The following is an 11,766-nucleotide window of genomic DNA, read 5'->3' on the forward strand; positions in this document are numbered from 1 at the left end:
TTTTGTGCATTTTGTTCATTATTTCCTTCATTTGTGTTCATTTAATTTTGATATTTCTTCATTTTGTGCATTTTGTTCATTATTTCCTTCATTTGTGTTCATTTAATTTTGATATTTTCTTCATTTTTGTGCATTTTGTTCAGTATTTTCTTTATTTGTGTTCATTTAATTTTTTTGTATTTTTGTCATATTTGTGCATTTTATTCATTTTTTTCCTTCATTTGTGTTCATTCTGATGATTTGAGGCCACTCCTCCTTCTGATTGGACCAGTTTTTCTGTTTCTGATATAAAACCATCAACTTCAATATAAGCTTTTAATGAACATCTACATGATAAGTGAATTAAATTTAGGAAAACACCTGATTTTCACTAAAAAGTGTACAATTCAGAAGATAATATCATCATAAATGGTGATAAATCACTTCATAAAGATTAAATAAAGAGAAAAATTCATGTAGGAACTGCCACAAATGTAGCTGTGGGTCTTTATGGGTTAATATGAAACATTTATTTGGGTCTGTCTGATGCAGCCACACCTTTGGAAACATAATATTTCATCCTAATATTTGAGATATTGTTAAAATTTTAAGAAATTTTAACAAAACTGGCATTTATCTAACTTTTTATTCTTTACACAAATACATGGAAGACATTTACACTTACTAAAAGTATACTGTGCAGCTTAAATATGCGTATAATAAATAATGCAGACATTTTTTGACATGATGAATATTTGACATTGATTTCTAGCTGAGCGTGAGATTGTGCGTGACATCAAGGAGAAACTGTGTTATGTGGCTTTGGACTTTGAGAACGAGATGGCCACCGCCGCCTCCTCCTCCTCCCTGGAAAAGAGCTACGAGTTGCCCGACGGTCAGGTCATCACCATCGGCAACGAGCGTTTCCGCTGCCCGGAGACCCTCTTCCAGCCCTCATTCATCGGTGCGTAAAGTGTAAACATCCAACACGTGTTGCTCCTACAGGTCACGATTGCACGTTCACGTCAAATCTCCCACGCAAATATTATATCCCGAGACACAGAAAAGTAAGAGCGTTGCAGTTTTTTTTTCATTATTTGCATTGAATAACAGATGAAACAGATTAAATGTGTTAAATCTGAAATACTTTAATAGGATGAATTGGGAAACAAATGGTAGAAATGTTAATTAGCTGATGTTTCCAATGTATATGATAAAATGATTAAGTGTTATTTCACAAATACAGGGTGGGGAAGCAAAATTTACAATATTTTGAGGCAGGGATTGAAAGACAGTGTATGACCAATTAGTTTATTGAAAGTCATGAGAATTTATTTGCCACAAGAAAATTGACATAATAGAAAATGCTTTTATTCTATGTGTCCTCCTTCTTTCTCTATAACTGCCTTCACACGCTTCCTGAAACTTGTGCAAGTGTTCCTCAAATATTCAGGTGACAACTTCTCCCATTCTTTTTTAATAGTATCTTCCAGACTTTCTCGTAATAGTTTTGCTCATAGTCATTCTCTTCTTTACATTATAAACAGTCTTTATGGACACTCCAACTATGTTTGAAATCTCCTTTGGTGTGACGAGTGCATTCAGCAAATCACACACTCTTTGACGTTTGCTTTCCTGATTACTCATATGGGCAAAAGTTTCTGAAAAGGTATGGATAATAGTGTTGGGTATGATTATGACATCAATATATGTTTGGTTTCAAAACAATTGACGTAGTGCCTGCTGAGAAAAAACAACTAAATGTTCATTGTAAATTTTGCTTCCCCACCCTGTATATTGGTTGATGTACATTTATACAATAGATTTATAAATCTCCCACTAGGAAGAACCTGTAAAGTGAATATATTGTAATGTGCAGACAAACATTCCTTTGAAGTAAAATCCATACTTCCACCAGAATTTCACATTTTAACCCCAGACTGTATCTTGGAAACTGCAGCCAGTCAGCATTTAGACTTGTTTTATTCAGTAGTGGCTCAAATGTGGTCAAGTTTCACTACGTTTATTATTGCGGCATTTCCTTGTAGACCGGTGTCTTAGGTGAAAATATGATACTTGTTTTTCTGGACAACAGCACTTAGTATCAACTGAATATTTCTTATGTACAGTTGTGGAAAAAAGTTATTAGGCCATCAAAAGTCATCAAAAACACTGGTTATCCAATCAAGCACTAACTCCTGTGTGTATTATGTGACTAAAACAGACAGAAAAGAAAACATGGAATGCCTAAAAGCACTGTTTATGGCAGTACAATGCCATAGATGCTCATGTGATTATGAGCTATTTTTGTTGTTATCATTATATTTATCCAAACAAATTTGTACCAGGCATTAAAATGAACAAGAAAATGAAGAAAACAAGGGTGGTCTAATAATTTTTTCTGCAACTGTAGATCCATCTTTTCTTACAATTTTCACGACAATTTGAAATCATTCCCAAATTCAGTTAGCCTCTAATAGTTGTATCTTCTGCTCTGTTAAGATTAGCAAATGTGCAAAACCTGTCAAAACAAACAGTTGATTTGGGCTGAGCTTTTCCTGGCTTTGACATTTTGCAATTTTCATGCCACATTTTCTTAGTCACATCATGTAAAATGCTGAAAGAAGCAATTTCTCTTTTATGCAAAGAGATACATGTACATGACACACATCATTTATTCCACAAATAACTATCTTGTGTTTTATATGAAGACAGATTTAGTCAGACCCCCTGTCCACCGAGGAGGACACTCAAAAAAAGTGTTACATTCAGTGATTTGAAAATGACTGTATGTCAATAAAAACACCTCTAAGTATAACATCTAAAACACAATTTCTGACTTAATTCTAATCAATAACTTGTGGTACAACAGCCATTTTGGAAAAACGCATCTCCTCTTTTATTGGATGAACCCCAAACAGTCAGATACAAATAGAAAGCCTGGGATTTCCTCTACACAACTCAACAGGTTTTGTACTTGCAAGGAAAATCTGGTCCCTTAAACAGGACAAAACTGCATTTCTGAGTCTCAAGAGGTTAAAACTCCCAGATGGAGACCTGGTACAAGTCATAAACGTATAACTTGTGCCAATAGAAGCATGCTATGTGCTTAATGATTGTATTTTCATACTTTATAAATTATGGATTCAGCATTTAAACATTTAGTATTACATCACTTACAAACCAATTATGGTGTGCATTTATGCTTGCACGTACACTATTCAGACATGTACTAATGATAAGTGAATATGTCAGTGTGTATGTTATACTAACTCACATTTATTTTCCAATAGATGTCCTATAAACACTTATTAACACAGGAATTTATTATTTCAAGTAGTTATAAAGCACTTACTACTCATTAATTATTTATACGGTGTGAGCTCATCTAAAGTGTGCACTATCTATGACATATAAAGTATTTACAAATGAGATTTAAAGGTTGGCAATGCCGAAAGACTCAGAAGTCAGATATATTCTAACAAAGGAAAGACACAGCACATGGGATTATCAAACAAACTGCATGATTATGAATGATGAATGATTATGAATGATGAGTACAACATTTAAAACTGTGCTTATAAACTATATACTAATGAGTATTCATGTCAGAAATATGCTTTATGAGTAATGAATTCAGTACTTGTTAATGCTTAACTAATGTACTTATTAATGATGAGTAAAACATTTAAACTGTGCTTATAAACCATATATTGAGTATTCATGTCAGAAATATGCTTTATAAATGAATTCAGTACTTATTAATGCTTAACTAATGTATTTATTAATGCTGAGTAAAAAATTTATAACTGCTTATAAACCATATACTAATGAGTATTCATGTCAGAAATATGCTTTATAAATGATGAATTCAGTATTTATTAATGCCTAACTAATGCTTCATAGTGTGTACTTACTATAAGTCATCTTAAGTCTTTTGTATTTGTATTTAATCTTTCTTTCTTTCTTTCTTTCTTTTATTTTTTTATTGATTTGTTTCGAATATGGAATGATACAAGCTTCCTGATTGCTACTAATCGACTTCTTTTCACAACATAATATGAAATGAAAATTTAAGGAAGCATAATAGAATAGAATAGAATAGAATAGCCTTTATTGTCATTGTGCAAAAAAGCAAACAATGAAATTGGAGTGGTACTTCCCACCCACAGTGCAAAAATAAAGTGTAAACATATAAGAATTTGAAAGGCATAAGACAATAAATACGGTTAAAAGAAGAATAAGAAGAATAAATATATAAAAACTACTATTTCCATTGCACAATTAAAATAATTAAATAATATTAATTAATAATTAAATAAAATAATAATACCCACAAAAAGAAAAAGAAAAAAGTCCTATTCAAAAGGACTGAGAAGAAGCATAGCTTATTAGTTCTCACCCCTCTGTCTAAAACAACAATATGTACATATATACATACATACACACAGATACATGCTTTATAAATGATGAATTTAGTATTTGTTAATGCTTAAGTCATGTTTCATAGTGTGTACTTATTATAAAGTGTTACCCTTTTTCTTTTTGTGTGTATCATTATTTTATGCTTCCTTAAATTTTCATTTCTATATTATGTTGTGCAAAGAAGTCAATTAGTAGCAATCAGGAAGCTTGTATCATTCCATATTTAAAATAAATCAATAAAAAGAAAGAAAGAAAGAAAGAAAGAAAGAAAGAAAGAAAGAAAGAAAGAAAGAAAGAAAGAATTAAGGAAAGAAACAAAGAAAGAAAGATACAAAGACACAAAGATACAAAGACTTCAGATGACAGTTTTCTGAAAGTGGACTGGTTTATTGCTCGTAATCTTCAGTGTGTGTGTGATAGTGACCACCAGCTGGAGGTCACTGTTTATCCACCTTTTACTTTGGGACTTGACACCAGATTAACACACACTGCTGTTCCAATGCAGGGGCTTATTGGTCACATTTGCGCCACGGAGCGCGCGCAGCTGCCGGCGGAGCTGTCCGTTTCAGCACCTGTTCCAGTCGGACAGCTGACAGTGGTGGTGTCAGATGGACTAAAGAACCACGGGAAGATCTATGCACACGCGTGTTCAATGAACTAAACTAAGTAAATAACTATGTTTGCGCAGGCATGGAGTCCGCCGGCATCCACGAAACCACTTACAACAGCATAATGAAGTGCGACATAGACATCCGGAAGGACCTGTACGCCAATAACGTCCTGTCCGGAGGCACCACCATGTACCCGGGTATCGCTGACCGTATGCAGAAGGAGATCACCGCTCTGGCCCCCAGCACCATGAAGATTAAGGTAACTTTTCACTCCCTTTGGGATATTACAGATCATATATATATTAGGCGCAGGCGCACTAAGTTAACGCATGCTTCTGTGCGTCTCCAGATCATCGCCCCCCCTGAGAGGAAGTACTCAGTTTGGATTGGCGGCTCCATCCTCGCCTCTCTGTCCACCTTCCAGCAGATGTGGATCAGCAAGCAGGAGTACGACGAGGCCGGACCCTCCATCGTCCACAGAAAGTGCTTCTAAGCCGCACACCTCCTCCTTTCCTTCCCTCCTTTCCTCACTTTCTTCTATCCTGTCTCCTTCTTATATCTCAAAGCGGCATTTACTGCGTTGTTTGTTTACACTCAAGTGCAATTTTTATGCGGATATGTTTCAGTTTATAAAAAAAAAATAAATAAACGCGACTTGCAAAAGCCTGATTATGTCGTTCTTGCTTTTTTTTTTTTTTTTTTTTTTTTTTTTTTTTAATTTTTATCTTGGGCTCTGAGATACCAGTGAGCTGTCAGGGTTCAATTCAGTTCACTTCAGCTGCAGCTCACTTCAGTTCAGTTGTGTTAAATCCAAACGGAGGTTTTATTGGCCTGAAAATTTAAGGAAACAAAAGCATCAAAACACAATTACGCAATAATAATAATCCTAATATATAATATAGTATAATACACACGTGCATGCATGCGTGTGCGCCCTCTTTCTTTTTCTCTCTTTCTCCCTCTTTCCCCAAAATGATGTTCTGTCTTCTCATTCGTTATTAAAGGTTTGTATCAGAAACGATTATATTGAGCACAGAGTTAGAGGATAAGAAACCTGAGGAGAAATTAACCTGACAAAGGTTCACACTAAATGAAAATAGGGGTGTTAACCCTTTCATGCATAGTGGTCACTCCAGTGGACAGTTCTTCTCCAGCTGTTCTCTTGTATATTCATGGATTTTGTTGTTTTAGTTCCGTATCAGCCAACACAGAGGACGCTTATGCATCATCCGATACAGTGCAATTCATACTATGACTGTAACTTTACAGTTTTTGATAAACCTGATCTGCAGTAACATGTTTGAGTGTAAATCAATTGCTGATTATTAGACTGTAATTAACAGTTTTTTAACAGTGTTTTTATGTTTTTATGCGACAGGTAGAAAACACATCTTGTCTTTTAAGTCTACCTCTTTTTAATCTAAGTTATTCACAGCTACTTAAACTATGGATTTATTTATTTATTGTGTGTTGATGTGGTATGGCTGTGTTTGTGGAGCGGTGACCGCATTTTGTATTTTGAATTTCCCCTAGGGGATTAATAAAGTCAATCAATCAATCAATCAATCAATCAATCAATCAATCAATCAGTCTATCTATCTATCTTTCTTTTGTTCCTTAAGCACAAGCTGGAATTAAAAATAAAGTTGTCCCCCGAAGAAGAGACGTGTGTGTGTGTGTGTGTGTGTGTGTGGGGGGGGGGGGGGTCGTGTTTAAGGTTCTCATAGGTCATGCACGAAAAGGTTAAATGGCAGGTAATTCCAGGTTTTTGGGTTGAATTCAGATCACTGCACATGTATCTGTATTTATACTACTATTACTACTACTCTATGATGAAAATGACGTAACAACTCAATATTTACGCATCCCCTTTTCCAGATGTCCAACATAAATAACCAAACCTTTAGATAAAAACAGACTGGTCTAATATTAGCGTGTAAACATGGCGCAGCCCCCTAACTTTCACATCTCAGAGCAACATATAGGGCGGGGTCACATATTTTGTTGCTATTTTTAACCCTCCACACAGACAGGCAGACAGACAGATAGACAGACAGACAGACAGACAGGGAGGCAGGGAGGCTGCTTGTAAAGCGATTAGCAACTCGGATGGTACTTTCACTCTGTCACTGTATCCACAGCCTCATCTTTGCCCGAGGTGGAAACAACAGCTCTACCGACTGGCCAGCAGCACGCGACACAAGGAGGAAGAGGAGGAGGAAGAGGAGAAGGAGGAGGAGGAGGGGAGGGGGGGTGCACCTCCAGGCATGAGAGGCTACCCACTCCAAAACCAGGCAGATTTGGTGTGGATTTATAAGACTGTATATCCATATGTTAATGTTATTTATATATATATATATATATATATATATATATATATATATATATATATATATATATATATATGTAGAGAGAGAGAGAGAGAGAGATAGACAGATAGATATAGAATAGGCTACAGAATATGGAATGTGCACTATACAGTCATCAGATTATATTTTATGTTATTTTCTATCATTAATTAGTAAAACTATGACCCCATACCCACGACACCCTCTATCCACAAGTCACGTCCTATATAAGCATGTAACATTTGATGAACATGTGTTTGTATTAATCATTAAGTTGTATTTGGTATTAAAACTGTTAAAATTTAAGGTTTGGTTCCCACGTGGAAACAGTCAGGAATGCTGTCACTCCAGTGTTTCGGGTAAAATCGTCCACATCTAAGCGCACTGAACTGCGATTGGTTTTCTACAACACTGAAAAATACAAAATCAGAAGCTCTGGTACTGCTGGCTCTGGTCCATCGACCTGTCTGCACGTACGTGACGCATGGGAGGGGGGAGACTACTTAAAGGCGGATTAACGCTGGCAAGACATTAAATCCAACCTCCCTCCATCCAGACGCAGCGCGCGGCCCATCAACCTGATCTGAAGATCGAAAATAGGAGGGCTTATAGTAATCAGCCCTTCAGACTCCCATGACAAGGAAAAGTGTGGAAGCGTCGTGGGAGCGCACACAGCAGGACGCTCAGTGGCGTTGCGCGCTCAGCACATAACCAACCAGAGAGCGCACAGACTGAGACAGACTCGGGGACGGCGGCGGCGGCGGCGGCAGCAGCATCCCGTGACGGATGCATTTTTTCGCAAAAAGCGGACGCTCTGGAGACTGAATACTGAGAACGGGACAGGGGATAACGCCGTGCTTTTTTGGAGGGATTTGAACCCAGTGCCGTTGCGCCTTTGTCTTCTCCGGATGCTCAGAAATGGGGGAATGGACTATACTAGAGAGGCTCCTGGAGGCTGCTGTCCAGCAGCACTCTACTATGATAGGAAGGTAAGGTGATCAGCAAAAAAAAAAAAACATCCAAGAAAAACAGAAGAATCGCAGCAGCCTCCAGGATCGTCTTTAGCATGGCTCCCAGTCCCCCGTTTCTGTCTTGTACCTCTCCAGGATCTTCCGTAGTGTCTGGTGTCCAGTGCTTCGTGTCTGTGTTGTGGATTTTTTTCGGTGTTATTTCACAGATTCCTTTTTTTTCCCCTCGTAAAACGAGACAGCACAGTATAATTCAGTTGACAGCTGTCTCAGAACCTGGGATGGTGCTGCAAAGTCAACTAACTTAAATGCACTTGTCATTTCATGTGGTCATTCACTCACTTATCCATTTGATGTTTGTGTGTGTGTGTGAGATTGAGTGGTGGTTGTGCACTTAGAGGTGGCAAAAAGACTGAGAGAATTCACTTCTTTCCATTATATTAAAAAAAAAAAAACTCACACAGGCTGATTGCAAACATGCCATTTCAGGTGTTAAAGCATAAACGCAGAGCACATAACCCATGAAAAAGCACACACAGGCTGATCAGAAACACAAAGGAACACACAGCAGCATCCTTAGGAGCGTCTGGTTTCAGCACCGGACAGCTCCCTAATCCCACACTATTGGATTTAGCGCCTGAGCGCACAACTCCACCACACTCACACCTATTTATTTACACACTTATTTTCACTACTTGTTTGTTTGCTTGCTTTTTAGGATCCTACTAACAGTGGTGGTGATCTTCCGGATTCTTATCGTAGCAATAGTTGGAGAGACTGTCTATGATGACGAGCAGACCATGTTTGTTTGTAACACCTTACAACCGGGCTGCAACCAGGCATGCTACGACAAGGCATTTCCCATTTCACATATTAGATATTGGGTTTTTCAGATCATCATGGTTTGCACCCCGAGTCTTTGTTTTATCACGTACTCGGTGCATCAGTCGGCCAAGCAGAAGGAGCGGCGGTACTCCACAGTCTATCTGACACTAGATAAGGATCAAGATTCACTGAAGCGCGACGAGAGCAAAAAGATAAAGAACACCATTGTAAACGGAGTACTTCAGAACACGGAGAACTCCACCAAAGAAGCCGAACCGGACTGTTTAGAAGTCAAAGAGATCCCTAATTCGGCCATGAGAACTACAAAGTCCAAAATGAGGCGACAAGAGGGCATCTCCAGGTTTTACATCATCCAGGTGGTTTTCAGAAACGCGCTGGAAATAGGCTTTTTGGTGGGTCAGTATTTCTTATACGGATTCAACGTCCCGTCGGTGTACGAATGTGACCGCTACCCCTGCATAAAAGATGTCGAGTGCTACGTCTCCAGACCAACGGAGAAGACAGTGTTCCTGGTTTTCATGTTCGCGGTCAGTGGCTTTTGTGTGGTGTTGAACCTGGCAGAACTCAATCATTTGGGCTGGAGGAAAATCAAAACGGCCGTACGGGGTGTGCAGGCTCGGCGAAAGTCCATTTATGAGATCAGAAATAAGGACTTGCCAAGAATGAGTGTGCCGAATTTTGGTCGCACTCAATCCAGTGACTCTGCTTATGTGTAAGAGGAGGACGGAGTCACATCAGAACATGTAAAGAGTCAAAAACCATGATGATGGACATGATGGACAGCTCCGCACGCCTAATTCGTGTCATGACTTAAAGAGTGGGCAGATTTTTTTTTTCTTTCTTTTTTTTTTATTTCTTTATCTTTTAAGGACTCCATGGCAAGCGTGGATTACACGTTTGTTTACTTATTTATTATTGCACTAATGCAACTTTTTATTAGTAACGTTTATACTCTGTATGAAACGGAGGCCATGTTAAAAACGTGTTCACATATTTACTCTTTGTGGGCTGTTCCGATGTACTTGAAGAGAGTAAATGCAAAAATTGCACTAAGAGGTGAACACTTGAGAGCCTGACCTTATCCAAAATGTGCTGACGGTGTTTATAAGACATGTTTTTCCACCTAATTTTGGCACCAACCTAATTAAATGTCACCAGTGGTTAAAGGACAAATCTACCATCCAGATTTCTACAGATATATAAATCCTAACTGACTCTGGTAGTTCAAATACATCAGCGTATAATTCATGTTTTTTTTTTTGTTGCCTGTGTTGCACCACTTACCTTAACATAATATGTAACCATTCCATTGCTTTATAGCTGACTTGCAAAACAGTATCTGGTGAATTTGCTGCAAACGCTAACGTCTGTGACTTCCTTAATTTATGACACACCAAAGCGCCCACTGCTTTTATTTGTGAAGTGTTTTCTTGCTTTTGTGTAATCAAGTGCCATACTTGTATATAAACATAATATATATGTATACATATAAATATATAAATATATAATAATCATCATGAAAGCTGATTCCCTGCTTGGATTATGCTAAATGCCGCCCAATATATATTTTTTTTTTTAAAGAAAATTTTATTTCAATGTATTTGTTGTGATTTAAATGACAAAAAAGATATACAGTTTTCTCTTTTTTTTTGCAAATGACTGGAAAAAGAAATGAAGTGCTAGTCTTTTTTATATACAAGAAAGAAATGTCTCTTCCCAATCAAGGCTGATCGAAACTGAAAATAGCACAAATTGACATTTTTATCAAAGAACGGGCAATAAAAATCTGCTCTGGTGCTACAGTTTTTCATAGAATGGTTTTAAATGTAACCGACACAGACCAGGAAAAAAAAAAACCAAAACAACAAACATCTTTTTTTTTTTTCTGTCTAAAATAAAAGTGGGATTCATGTACACCAGAAGTGTGTGAGGTGCGGTACTTGTGTGTCTGCTGCTGTAGCTTGTGTTGACTGACCTACCATACAGAAGGAGAAGTGTATCCAGTCACTTGGTGCAGTGAAGATGTTAGCCACACCCACTGTGCATTAAAAAAAAAAAAAAAAAACAGCCCACTGCAGGACGCACCTTGTACAGGATCTCATCACTCAGCTTATGTGCCACTGCAATGTGTTGCAACACTGAAGCTGCTTCCAGGAGTCCTATTAATACTTAAAATCCAGAACAGATGATGCACCAAATCAGAAGAATCTAATGTTAAACATATGCATTTACACGTTCTGGCTGTCAACTTATGGCGTTAAGCAGATATCTCCTTATACTGTGCTAGAATATCAAAAAAGAACGCTGCCCTTTCGGGTGCTCTATAGGATATAAGACTAGCAGAACTCAGGGGAAGGTTGATTTCACCTCATGAAGGTCAAAACAAACTAGGAGAAATAAAAGTTAAAAGTGCTCAACTGTGAAGCCAAAGTGGGAAGAAGAAGAAGACAGTGAGATATTTGTAGCTGATCCATACAGGTGATCTGGGAAGAGCCGGATGCTTTCTATGATCCTCCTGCCAGAATGACTTCGCAAGGCTGTGAGAAATCGAAGCACAGCGGCACCGGCACCAGCACATCCATCTCCAAC

At 37.8% G+C, this 11,766-nt stretch overlaps 2 protein-coding genes across 2 annotated transcripts in view; both read left to right on the forward strand.

The window, feature by feature from the left end:
• The window catches only part of LOC115413349 (actin, alpha cardiac muscle 1), a 10,687-nt gene extending 5,003 nt beyond the window's left edge, over positions 1–5,684 (forward strand). The window contains exons 5-7 of the mRNA XM_030126130.1: positions 752–943; positions 5,093–5,274; positions 5,365–5,684. Coding sequence (XP_029981990.1) covers positions 752–943; positions 5,093–5,274; positions 5,365–5,508 — 518 coding nt within the window. The 3' untranslated portion in view covers positions 5,509–5,684. The remainder of the gene's footprint in view (positions 1–751; positions 944–5,092; positions 5,275–5,364) is intronic.
• Positions 5,685–7,885: 2,201 nt separating this feature from the next.
• On the forward strand, positions 7,886–11,222 carry gjd2b (gap junction protein delta 2b). Its single transcript, XM_030126131.1, has 2 exons — positions 7,886–8,352; positions 9,050–11,222. The coding sequence occupies exons 1-2, from the start codon at positions 8,282–8,284 to the stop codon at positions 9,891–9,893; spliced, it is 915 nt and encodes a 304-aa protein (XP_029981991.1). The 5' UTR covers positions 7,886–8,281; the 3' UTR covers positions 9,894–11,222.
• The last annotated feature ends 544 nt before the right edge of the window (positions 11,223–11,766 follow it).

The sequence above is a fragment of the Sphaeramia orbicularis genome, chromosome 22, assembly GCF_902148855.1.
Source record: "Sphaeramia orbicularis chromosome 22, fSphaOr1.1, whole genome shotgun sequence".
Lineage (NCBI taxonomy): Eukaryota > Metazoa > Chordata > Actinopteri > Kurtiformes > Apogonidae > Sphaeramia > Sphaeramia orbicularis.